The following is a 13715-nucleotide window of genomic DNA, read 5'->3' on the forward strand; positions in this document are numbered from 1 at the left end:
TAAAATAGGCTTTATGTTAGAAGATTTTTGTCTAACTGTAGCTAATGTGAGTGCTTTGAGCATATTTAAGATAAGTTGTGCTAGATATGATGTTCCATAGGTTAGGTGTATTCAATGCATTTTTGACATATATTTTCAACTCATGATGGGTTAACTGGGACATAACACCATCATAAGTCAAGGAGCATCTGCATATACAGTAGATTACCATTTAACCATAAAAAAGGTAGTCCTATTTTTGGAATAACAGACAAAACTGGAGAACATTCTGCTAAGTGAAATAAACCAAGCACAAAAAGAAATATACTGCATGATGTCACTTATATGTGGAATCTAAAACAAGTCAAACTCATAGAAGCAGAAAGAGTAGAATGGTGGCTACCAGGAGCTGAGGGTGAGGGCTGGGTAGATGGGAAAATGTTGGTTAAAGGGTACAAAGTTTCAATTAGACAGGATAAATAAGCATGGGAGATTTATGGTGTATGGTAACTGCAGTTAATAATAGTGTATTGTACACTTGAAAGTTGCTAATAAAAGCAGATCTTAAATGTTCTCACAATAGAAAATTATAGGAATGTGAGGTAATGTGCTTGTTAATTAGCTTTATTTAACCATTTCACAGTGGATACACATATCAAAGCATCATGTTGTCCACTGTAAATATATACAATTTTTATTTGTCAAGTACACTTTAATGAAAAAATATATTTAATAGATAGATGTTTGTAAATAATTCCAGGAATTAAAGTAAATTGCAATGTTTTGTGTAATGTTAAAGGGCGTAAAGCAGAAGCAATTGTGCTGGAGTTCACCAGGAGAGGCCCGCCTCATGACTGACCTTTGTAACTTGTTCCTTCCAACCACAGCTTCATTCCATTAATGCTACTCAGCAACCACGTCTGGAAAACTTACTTCCAGGCCCTGTGTTTTGTCAGGGCTAAGATGAGGAAATTTACAAACACACATGTAAACACATCTAAGTCCCCCTTAATGCCACAGGGGGTTATTAAGTTATAATATACACTCTGAGAACAGAGATCTGGTCTCAAATGAGAGTTACAACACTTCAAATCACGTCTGATCCTACACCCAGGTTTTTCTCCGTGCCTAAGTAGAATGTACCTTATGCCTATTATTTGAGCTAAAATAATCCATAAAGAACATTCCTTGAATTATCTAATGTATCATAACATTTAAATTAATGTCCAAATATATGTTATAATGACAATTAGGTCTGCTCCCCAGAAGTCTTTCCTTATCACCCAAAAAAAATCACCAGTCCCTCCATTTCTTCATAGTCCTTCAGGTCATTTATTTCTTCATAGCACTTATCACTACTGTCATCATGTCACAGACTGTGTGTTTATCTGCTGATTGAATCCCCTATAAATGTCAACTTTGTTAGGATAAAGATTTGCTGGTCTTGTTCACTACTGTGTCTCTAGCACCTAAGCCATTTCTGGAGTATAGTAGAAGCTTTATTTTTTAAAAAGTTAAATGAATTAATGGAAAAGGTACAGATGGATGAACAATGAATGAAGGGAGTTGTTAAAAAAACTTTGATAAAAGATTTTTAATTTTTAACAGATGTTTGTTTTATAATAAAGGATATTAATTCTACTTGAGAAAGTTCAGAGGAGGTATTCTGCTGAAGGGTTACAGTAGCTTAAGACGAGTCTTAAAAGATGTTTATTTGTTTCCAAGTGAAAGGGGCATGAGGGGATTCCAGGAAGAAAGGCGTTTTCATACACACCAGAGCAAATGTAGCTGCAAATTAGTAAGTATGGTTGAAACAGTTCAAGCAACTTAATGTAGTGCATGATGAGGTCTGACAAAACCTGGTAAGAGATAAGTCTAGAGAAGTAACTAAGGACTAAATTGCAAAGGACCTTTGCAAACTGCAAAGGACCTTTGGTGTCCTGGAGTGCCTTTTGTGCTGCTCTGAGGAGCCTAGATCACATCCTGAAAGCAATGGTGCATCACTGAACAGTTTTAAACAGATAAATAATATGGGACCAGGTTTATATATCAGAAAACTTGCTCTAATAACACACTTGATGATTAAGTTAGGCAAAACATGAGAATTTTCAGAAATCTAAGTGAAAATTCAGGAAGTCTTGAAATAAAGACTTGGCAGTGAGGCTAGAGAGGGGCTTATTTGAAATACAATCCATAGGGTAAAGTTACTACTAAGGCTCTTGAATATTTTTAGAACATACATTTTAAAAAATAGAACATCAGGTGCATTGTAAGGGGACAAGACACAAATATAGATGGTACTCTTTGGGCCAATCCAAATTTTAAAGCTACTAGAAGAAGTGACATTTTAGGGCTATCAAAGTGAGATTAGGATGAATGCATGAGACCTCACTTATTTATGTTGCTGACATTTCTATTTTTTTTTCATGTGTTGTATTGCAATTTGTTATATCTTATCTGGAAACAAAATCTATTGAATATGTGTGTAAAAACAATATAATTTGCTAGACATTTTTAATGCATTTTGATTCATTTCATATATTTCAAAAAAAACAAGACTTTTTTTATAACATTGCCATTTTTATATATATTTTTACTTCTGGTAGTAAAATTACCTTGCAGTTCCCTTTAAATAAAATGAGAACTTCCTTTTACTTGTGAGTGAATGTTAAGTATTTATGATGGTTGCAAAATCCAACCAAAGAAAAGTCTAAGGCTATCATTATGATAAAATTACAACTATAGAAAAACCGGAACCCAAACTTAAAAGATCACAAGGAAAAAAAACTCAGTCTTTTTGAAAACCAACCTTTTAAACTCTTCAGGATTTCTAAAAACATAGCTATTACCGGCTGGAGAACTTTTAACTGAGAAATCAACATTCCTCTTGCTCATTTAGTGGTCTATTATTCATCTGTATTTTTTGTACTTATTAGGGCATGATAATTCCTCACAAACCTCAAAGCCTGAGTACATTATAGCTCTCCTTCACCATAAAGGCACCAGTTAGCCCTAATTTTTGTCTTGAGAACAAAAAGGAACTTTCCTTATTTTTCCATTTTCTCCCCACAGTAAGGGATTACAGTTAAGGTTCTAATGCATCAGTCTTGGGAAAGAAAGAATTTATATGCATTATTGCTTTAATCCACTCATGGAGGACTTTATCCGCTTTATCCAAAAGGAGATAAAATCAAGATCACTATTGTTAGTGAGACAGTTGAGAGAATCTCTTGCCTTAAATTCAACCTGCTGTTGACATTCCCCATGGGTACCTTCTTAAAAATTTCATCAAAGTGAACCCTTAGCCATTTCTCTTGATAGAATACCAGTTGGACAACTCTGAAGGGAAAAGGAACTTAGGTGGGTAAGAAGTGTTATAAAGCCACTCTCAAGCAAGTTTCATGGCAGAAGTGTCTCATGCTATCTTAATGAAAGATGTATCTGCATTCCTTGCTTATGGATGAAGAAGTAGAGGGCTAGAGAGCTTAAATTAGTTAGAATATAGAAAAAAATAATATTTATTCTCATAGATAGATAGATACATAGATAGATAGATAGATGATAGATATGCTATGAAAAGCAGGCTACTTTCTATTCTGCCTCCCTAGAAAAGAGTACTTTTCTGCTTTTTAATTATTTGTGATTTCAGTAACTTAATCATAGTATCACACTAAGTCGGTGTTTTGAAAAATATGCAACACTGAGCACGGGTATAAGAATCACCCATGGATGTGCTTTAAAAATGCAAAATTCTATGTTGCACAATTCATTACGTCTGTATATCTGGGGCATGTCTGGTAACCTGGATGTAGAAATACACCCTTACAGGCTGGTTATACACTTACCATTTTGAAAAACACTACCCTAAATAGGGTGAGGATGGAGAGATGAGGAGAAAGCTGATAAAAGTTTCACCAGATTTTCTTCCCTCAGCACCTCACTAGGGCTGCCCAGTGAGTGAAAGAGTAAGTGGGAATCTTCTCTTCTCCAGCTTTGCCCTGAAAAGATGAAGTCTTCCCTCTAAAAAGAGGAGTTGTTCCTAAACAGGATATATTCCTTTCCCAGATGCTTCTACAACAAAGTGTCACTATGTGCTTAACTTGGTCTTTGTCAACCAACATTAACTACAAAGGGAACTGCTGTTTTAAAAGTCATAGTTTTGCTTCTTAGGCATGAGAATAACATAGGACTTTGGATAGAGAGAAATCAAAGGCTTTTAAAGATGCAGACAGACTGTCTGCTGAGAAGATGTTTCCTCTAAGTAGTATAGAGACAAAGCTCGTTTAATTCCATCACATTCTTTCTAAAAGAGAATTTATGGCACATTATCTACCCTCTATTTGAGAATAGGTTTCCAAGGCTTGATAGTGACTTTTGTAGACAGGGAAAAGAAAATTCATTTTCAATTCATCTACATTATAGTTTTATCGAGAAAAAGTAGATTTCAAGCTTAAACCAACAAATAAACTGAGGCTGCTATCACACTCTAAGGAATTTACCTTAATGTAGAAAACTCATGAAAATCAAAAATACACATTGTACCTAATGTAATATCCATCGCACATATCTGCCAGTCAACTCAGTCTCAATGATGATCCTTTGATGAAAGGCCGCTGTACCATAAGATAGAGTTCACTAAAAGTGGTGTGTTAAAACACTTCATGCCTTAGAAATACATTTTATTTGTACTAGACACATATTTGACTATATATATAGTGGTGTGGGATTAGCAGACCTTTGTCTGCATAACATTTGGCTCCACACATAGGTTTTATTGTTAACTAGGTAAAACAGAAGTTATTTTTATAAATTATATGCATAGTATTTATCATTGTATAGAATTGTATATACTCATAGAAAGCTGAAAGCTGTTATTACTGGATTATAAACTCAAAACCTATGATCCAGACATATTGGCTTCAAGCTAAAATGATTTTTAAAATATCTATTTCAGAAAATTTTATATTCATTCATTTTTAATCCTGTGAATTATCCACCATTTATTGACAACCAAGGAGTGAGTGCTGAGATCACATAGCAGCTTCTTATCTAATAGAATACCATTGTATATGAACCAGTAAAAACACCAGGAATGGGAATAATGACAAATATCTAAGTAAGTTGTGAAATCTAAGTACCTATTATAGGTGTTTTTAAGAACTCTTTGTAAGTGAATGCTAGAAGTAGACAAATTATTTAGTGGAAAATCCTATGTTCACATCAGTAAAATATTGCAGGCCAGAGATATCTTTTGATTTCTAATCTATTGTTTTATGTATTTTATATACGAAGTATAGAAATTTCACAAGAAGTCAAACACAGTGATGCCATTTGCTATGTTTTATTTTGCTAGTAGCTTATTAAACATAACATGCAAATAATCAAAGAGAAACATACATGACTTAGAGTGAAAAATAATTCTAGAAAAGTTTCACTAGGTAAGTATGCAAATTCTTATTCTAAAAATACTTCTTTAAGTGCATGAGGCTTCATGTATTTTGCAATATTCTTGGCCTCAATATCTACCACCTATTTTTTAACCAGACAAATTTGAACGTATCAAGATAATTTGGTGCAAGAGAGTAAACATCCATATGTATTTAATCCAAGCTTTGGGGCACATTAAGATTTAAGGATTATAAAACTTGGCTGATTTCCATGCAACCAGTAAAGGGTTTTGCACATCATTTGACAGTAGAAATAAAAAAACACTAAATTTACAAATAAAGCATTGAGTTTGATGTCTATTCGTGTATATGTGTGTGTTCTTGTGATGAAATAGGCCTGCCTTTCATCTTTTCTTTAAAAAAAATAAATGTTTACAAAACATTTCCCTCAGATTTTAAAATTCATGGAAGTAATAAACAGTAATAAAATATGGATACTATGAAAACTGACACACAGAAAAACATAACCATAAAATATCGTTCCAGGATACAGATATTAATTAAGAGTGACTTCGTTAGCAACACGTAGACATTCATACATATCCGGTGGAAGACTGGTTTCTGAGATGCGATTGCCATCCAAACGCAAATGCTTGATCTTGGAGTAGGATAATGGCCCCAGGATCTTGCAGAAGCTCTTTACGTCAAACTCTAAAAATTAAAGAATAGAAAACATTAATCATTTTTCAGTACACTGGCTCAAAACAATACAAAAAATTTATGTTTAATATATTATAAAACAGGACCTCTTCCCATTTAGAAAAGTCATAATATAGTATATGTTTGAATTTGCAACCATTAAAGGCATATTTCAGGCTACCAAAATGGCACAGTAACATTTAGTAAAGAGTAATCATGGTAGATCAAGATATTCAGTGGAATATTTTAAATAACAGAACTTATTTTATTACTAGAAGTTGTTTTTAAAAAGGCATTCAATAAGTGTGTCATATTATCTAACAACTTTTTTGAAATAGTATAACCTGAAGAAATATAAATGGATCTCATTGTTGTATGAACAATCTCAGTATAAGTACTCTTTGGTTTTACATCTAAAAATAAGAAGGGTTAACTAGATGATCTATAAAGAATTTTCTAGCAACCACACACCATGATAATGATAAAAATTCCAAGACAAAAACCAAATCATTCCAGCAATCACACACCATAACAATGATCAAAATTCTAAGGCAAAAACCTAATCATGGCATGTCCACCATCTGAACTCATGTTTTTTGTTTGTTTGTTTATTTTTGTCCATGGTCAAAAAGCTGCCACAAATGAAACACTGACTTACTTTGTAATAGAAACCAAGAGTGTTACTGAATTGACTGACCTGTGTATACACAGAAACTATGTTTGCCAATGTCTATTTTAGATTAACATTTTCAAGTCCTTTATCTTGTTTTCATTTTCAAACTCTAGTTAACAAAGACTTCAGTGGAACCCCAAACACACATGCTTTTTAAAATAACTCATCAGTTAATTCCAGGGATTTTTCTATGGTACCAACATTTGAGAAAGTGAGGAAAAATGGAAAGAAGATAGGCATAGTCCCATCTTGGAATTCTACCTCTGCCACTTACCCAGGTGGGCAACACTGGAACACTTATCTGATCTTGTTAGAAATAACACATCTATCTTACCCTGTTGCATGAAGATTAAATTAAGTTGTGTAGAGCACTTCACACAATACTAGTACATAGTATGTCCTAAATAATGACTAATATCCTTTTGATTTTGCTGTCTTTCCAAATTACTCTACACTAGGAAGATCTCTGATTGGGCTAATGCTTAGAGTTGCAAGTTTGAAATAGAAAACAGTTTGTTTTGGCTATATATTCCCTAATATTAGAAAAAAACATTGAGGGGAACTTTCTGTATTAAGTGAATGTGAAATGTTGATATAGTTGATTATTATCTGGCAAAATAACCTAAACTGAGGTGATACATAAAAAGACAAGGAGAATACCTGACTAAATGTACAAAGATAAGGAAGAAAGAAAGGAAACTATTATGTTACCTTTTCAAATGACCACTATGTACTGGGCACTGTGGTTTCTATCTCAGCTTGGCTCTGACAGGCCATTGGCCTTTCTCCCATAGACCTCTCTTCCATCCTTTACTCATGCAATGTATACCTTCAAATGTGCCTGCTTCTGTGTCCTTCTTTGTTTCAGAGAAAGAAGTAGCCCTGCTCTTGTGAATAATCTCTACCCACCAAATCTAATGTACTCCGTCATCCCTTAAGCATCATAAATTCCTTTAGCATTTTGGTCTGTCAGAGAGTATCCTTCCTCCTAACCACATATGTTTAAAATGAGGAATCACATATGGCCACATAGTGAATTTTCCACTGGAAACAACAAGAGGGGTTTAGCTGTGTTAGCCTGACTGTGTATTGTGTGACAGTCAAACAGCACCAACCCTTACCTTGGCTGCTTTTCAGAAACAACAAAGAACATGTGGAGTTTCAGAGTTGGCGAGTATGGTCTTCTTTATGAAAACGTTTAACCCTACTAGAGGTTATATGAAACTGGCAGAATTAACAAACATCATATGCATAAAATATATTGTAATATTTTCTGACAGCAATACCTTTATTCAGCATGGCCAGAAAACCAATTTTCATCATGTAGAGATGTTCAAATTCAATAGATTATTTTGCAGACATTATTACTTTATATGTGAATCAATGTTTCCTGCTTGATTTTTTCATTTAGAAAGCCTTATCTGTGAATCATGGTTTTTCTCTTCTACCAAGCTCTGCCAAAGATTAATGGCAGAGTTATCCTGGTAGGAAATGGTGGATTTCAATTTCCCATTGGAATCTATACTGCTTAAGTTGAAGAATGTCCCTGAAGACCACATAAGTGCATAAGCAGTCCAAATGCATCAGATCAAACTTCATCCAGAAGATAAATGAAAAATAAAGAGAGGGGAAAGAGAAAGTGTGGAAATATCAAATGAGGGGCAGGATTGTACCCAAGAAAAAAAAAGCTCTGTAATACTATTTTTTTTCTAAAAAAAAAAAAAAGATGTTAGAATCTCCCATCATATTTCTTTTTCTCCTTAATCTTCTTCACAGTCCTCCAGAGCACTGTGATGGCCACACACCATAACAGAGATAACAGAGGCAGATGATGATCATGACAGCAGAGTAACATGGTGAGTCCCAAGTAGTTGATGTCAGGGAAGACCATGAGACTATATGGGGCCAGGCACAGTGGCTCACGCCTGTAATTCCAGTACTTTGGGAGGCCAAGGCGGATGGATCAGTTGAGGTCAGGAGTTTAAGAACAGCCTGGTTAACATGGTGAAACCCCATCTCTACTAAAAATATAAAAATTAGCCTGGTGGTGGTGGTGGCCTGAGGTGGGAGAATCGCCTGAGCCTGGGGGGTGGAGGTTGCAATGAGCCGAGATTGCACCACCTCACTCCAGTCTGGGCGACAGAGTGCGACCCTGTCAAAAAAAGAAAGAAAGAAAACGAAAGAAAGAAAGAAAGGGAAAGAAAGGAAGGAAGGAAGAAAAAGAGAGAGAGAGGGAGGGAGGGACAATATGGGCTTCTTTGTGGCTATGGAGTTTGCCAACTGTGCCACTTTTGAACTCATTTCTTCCTCCCTCATCTAGATCTTGTCAAAAAATAAATGTAGGACACAAATCTAAGCCATAAAGGAGAAAATAATAAGAGATATATATGAGGAGGTAACACAGCAGGATGAGTTGGCCCGGAATTTTTAGTTTGAAGACTTACATATTAAATTCTGTGACCTTAATTGTTCCTTATCTGGATACACCAAAGAAAGGCTGGATATTGGATATATGATTGAGCTAGAATTATTCTTTGTTTGAAGTAGAGGGATATTTTGTGGACATTTTTTTTTTTCCAAGACAGAATCTGGCTCTCTTGCCCAGGCTTGAGTGCAGTGGCACGATCTCGGCTCACTGCAACCTCTATCTCCCAGGTTCAAGCAATTCTCCTGGCTCAGCCTCCTGAGTAGCTGGGATTACAGAAGTGCGACACCACGCCTGGCTAATTTTTGTATTTTTAGTAGAGATGGGGTTTCATCATGTTGGCCAGGCTGGTCTCAACTCCTGACCTGGTGATCCGCCCACTTCAGCCTCCCAAAATGCTGGGCTTACAGGAATAAGCCACCGCGCCCGGCCGACATTTTGTTTTTTTAATGGAGCCAGATGCAATATCTGTGTTGTGCAGCCCAGGTATTTAAACACTTGAGCACACATCAAACACAGGAACAGCTTTTTACTTACTCTCAAGTTGATTGACCTCCAGGTAATAGTTTTCAAGGTTTTCATTGACAGTTGGTATGTTTTTAAGCTTGTTATAGGACAGATCCAGCTCAACCAGTGATGACACATTGAAAGAATTTCCAGGTATTCCACTATCAGCCAGTTCGTTGTGAGATAAACGCAGATACTGCAATGCATTAAAACGCTTGAAATACTCATCAGGGATGTTGCTGATCTTATTGTTGTCTAAGTAGAGAGTTAGAAGAGAGACAGGGAGACCAGAAGGCAGTTTGGCTATCTGATTGAAGCTCAAGTCAAGGTATTCGAGTGATTTAAGACCTTTAAAAGCAGCTGAAACAGCATCCTCTTTCAGCCGATTGTGTTGGAGATGGATGAAGGTCAGGTTTACCAATCCTTCAAAAGAGCCCAGCTTTGTGATCTTGTTATGAGTAAGCTGCAGATCCTCCAGAGATTTGGGAAGTGGACCCACAGACTCTGTCAGGTTGTTGTGGTTTATATGCAGCTTCTTCAGTTGTTTCAATTTAGAGAAAACTCTCCCTTTTATCTTGGAGTTTTCTAGAAGGTTGTGATCTAGAATGAGCCACTGCAGATCAGTTACATTCTCAAAGGCCTTTTCATCAATATGGTCAATCTGGTTATTCCTAAGGTAAAGATACTTGATTCCAGGAGGCACCATTGGTACACTTTTCAATTTCAGCTCATCACAGTACATGGCACTTGGGTAGCTTTCAGGGCAGTTACATTCTGGTGCACAGTTTGGTGATGATTGCCCATAAATTGATAGGGGAAAATCATAATCATAGTACTGGCCACTGGTACCACCAATCAATGCCAGGAAGAGAGTAAATGCACTTAGACTCATTTTTGGCAAATGGTTTGAATCCTAAATAAAGATGAAACATTTATTAATTAAAAAATATATATACTTTCAAGAAAAAGACATTCAATTTGCAACATTAAATTCATTAGAAAATGTGCATTTTGTTATTTTATAGCTATTTTTAGTGCATCTAACGGCGTCTTTTAAATTTTTATTTAGGTATGAGGACAAAGGTGTATGTTTACAACTATGGAGTGAGCAGCTTTCAGGTTAGATTGCGTACACGTGCGCCCCCTTCTGGGCGAGCCCGGCCTAATTGTTCCAGTCAATCTCTTCAGGCTCTTCCTTAATGAAATGCCTTCCTGTAAGAGGTTTCTGGGTGGTGTTCATTGACCACCGAATTAGACTACTGCTTCAGATCATCTCTCAAAAAAAAGAGAATGAGAAGACAGTTTTTAACTGTATACTCTACCCTACCATTCGACATCATTAAAATGACTCATGAAGAAGATCCTTACGGGAATATGGGCAACCTGAGGTTTTGCTTGTATGTGGGAGGGAAATGGAAGGCACATTCCTTTAAAAGTGTCTGGTTACTGTTGGTTCTGAGGAAGGAGAACAGAATTCTTGGTGCTGGTGTGCATGCATACTACTTCATGTTGTGCTTAACATTCTACACTTTTTAAAGCACATTGCAAAACTGTGTTCTGAAACTAATATTTCATAAATTAGCTATTTACTAAACAAAATATTAGTAATATTTAATAATTGCTAATGTTTATCAGGAAAATGTCACACATTCTGAAGGTTTCTCTTTCTGGAAAGAGATTCAACAGGTAGAGAAAGATAGTATTTTCCAAGTTTTCAATTAGAGTTATAGTCTCTCTCAATTACTCACAAGTTCTCTACTTTCTTCATGCCAAAATCGAAGATGCCATGGTTTGCATATCTGGCTTTTAGTGGCCTCACAGAATGGAGGTGGGAGAGAGGTGTGATGTTTTTAAAGTTTGGATTTAATACTGGTGTTAGAACTATCTAGTAAATTATTCAATTGAGAATATGAATTTGAAATAATGTGTAACAGTTATCTTCTCATAGGAACATGTTTCTAAGGTGAGGCTCAAAAAAGTACATTTCAATGTCTTAGGTGCAGCAATTCAGATATGGGAAAATTAGAATATAAGAGTTAGACTTTTATAGAGTGAACAGTTGTGGCTGAGGCAAAGCTGGTAGCCCTGGGAGATAAATCATTAATGTAACGAAAGATCTACATTCTAATAGATAACTGAGAATATTATATCTTCCTATGAAAGTATGATTACAAGCTTTTGGATCAAAGTAGTTTGGGATAAGCAGGATCTTTGGGGTTAGAAACTGAAAACGTCTTTTATTTGTTTTAATTTGAAATTATAAGGCACTTTATTTCAGATCAGATGGAACGTTATAAAACAGCTTTTAGAAATACTTTGATTGCTGACATAATGTAACATGTAGCCAGATTCTCAGTAAATTACTCTCTAAGATTGTAATGGGGGCATTTAATTTTGCTGACAGAACTTGGCCATAATAATAATTGCATAGCACTAAAAAGAACATGATGACATATTCCCAGAGTTATTTTAAGTTATAGAATGTAAATACTGTAAAGATTTGTCTTGCTTTATTAATAAGCTATTTTAAATTTACTATACACCAAAATATTTATGGTAACTATAATGTGAGTATTAAATAGTAATGAAAAATGCTTCCATATTTTTTGGCAAAGTAAAAACAAGGATGCTGAATTGAATGAGAGTTTGCAACCATATAATGACTCCACTATGAGGCAAAATCACACTGTACTACCCTCAGTTTTTTCAAATACCTGTGGCTATAGAGAAAATGCTGTTTTCAAAAACGAAATCATTTCCCAGAACTTTTTAAAAAACTCGTTCCTTAAGGCATATATCCAAGAAACAAATTTTTTAAATTAACAAAACAGAAATAAATAATCCATAAGAGTTCCTAAATCTTTTAGCTCATGTTTTATAACATAGAATGTTTATTGTAAATTATAACAAATTGTCACAATATGCTTATTAAAAGATATTTTGAATGCTGATTAAAATGACTTTTCTTTGCTCCAGTATTAGGGTCCAATACTAACATATATAACTAACTAGCATACATAACAAACATATTAATTTCTATATTTTTTCACTGTGTCTACTTTAACTATTTTCTCATTCTAACCTTGAAACTTTTTATAACTTCTCTTGCCAAGCAATACAGCATATACTGTATAAAATCTCAAATCTATAAATCATGGAAAACATATTAACAAAATGTGAAACTAAATGCTCAGAACTGTGGATTTGCTGTTGAATAGCAATTGGCAAAATTGCTCTGGAATTTTTCCTGTTCCTGTTACAAAAAACGCTGTCCCAAACAGTTAGCATCCCCAGTGCAATAGTTAAAACAGCACTTACCTTACTGTCTTGACACTGCTTTCGTTAATTCTTAAAGCAGATGCACTATGGACAAGAATCCACCAATATATGCTGTAAACTCTGTCAGGACGGAACTGGCTGCCAGATTCTGAGTGATACAAGAGCTGAAGGGGGGTGGGGAGACCCAGCCCAGTCACGCCAGTCTCTGAATGGAGCTATGTCATTGTGGGGATCTTGTGGTGTGGCATGTGAACACTGCTCTCTAACGAAGTGCAGGTGAACGTGGGGAGAAAGGACAGCCCAGCTCATTCCCTATGGAATGGGAGAGAGATATGTGTTTAACTAGCTCAAATACCATAGCTTTTAACCAAGAATTGAGTCCTGCTTCAAATAAGGAAGCTCACTGTGAGAACATTTTTCTTACAAGCCTCTTTACATCTGTGGCTGTGGCAACAATTAAGTGCAATGTGCTCAGCCAACTATCATGTTTATCTAAAGATCTCAGAAATCATAAGCAGGGCAAATAATTTCAGGAAAATGCAAATGAACAGACTCAGAGGAATTGAATCCCATTGCCTACCACTTTTGAAATCAATATTGATTTACTTGGACTAACTTAATTTTTTGGCCATGAGGGTAACTTACATTAGTTTTAAAAATATAAAATATGCTTCATATACACTTGGATACACATGATAAATATCAACATTTCGAGTTTACTTCTAATGCTAAGGAGACTCATTTTATGTTATTCAGGTCTGGAACC

The 13715-nt window shown here is 35.3% G+C and overlaps 1 protein-coding gene across 1 annotated transcript; it reads right to left on the reverse strand.

Moving 5' to 3' along the window:
* Positions 1-5304: 5304 nt before the first annotated feature.
* Positions 5305-13493, reverse strand: LUM (lumican). Its single transcript, XM_003823402.5, has 3 exons — positions 12989-13493; positions 9701-10583; positions 5305-6077 (listed from the first exon to the last, which is right to left on the reverse strand). Exons 2-3 carry the CDS (start codon positions 10560-10562, stop codon positions 5923-5925), a joined length of 1017 nt encoding a protein of 338 aa, XP_003823450.1. The 5' UTR covers positions 10563-10583; positions 12989-13493; the 3' UTR covers positions 5305-5922.
* Between the last annotated feature and the right edge of the window lie 222 nt (positions 13494-13715).

Source organism: Pan paniscus, chromosome 10 (assembly GCF_029289425.2).
Source record: "Pan paniscus chromosome 10, NHGRI_mPanPan1-v2.0_pri, whole genome shotgun sequence".
Taxonomy (NCBI): domain Eukaryota; kingdom Metazoa; phylum Chordata; class Mammalia; order Primates; family Hominidae; genus Pan; species Pan paniscus.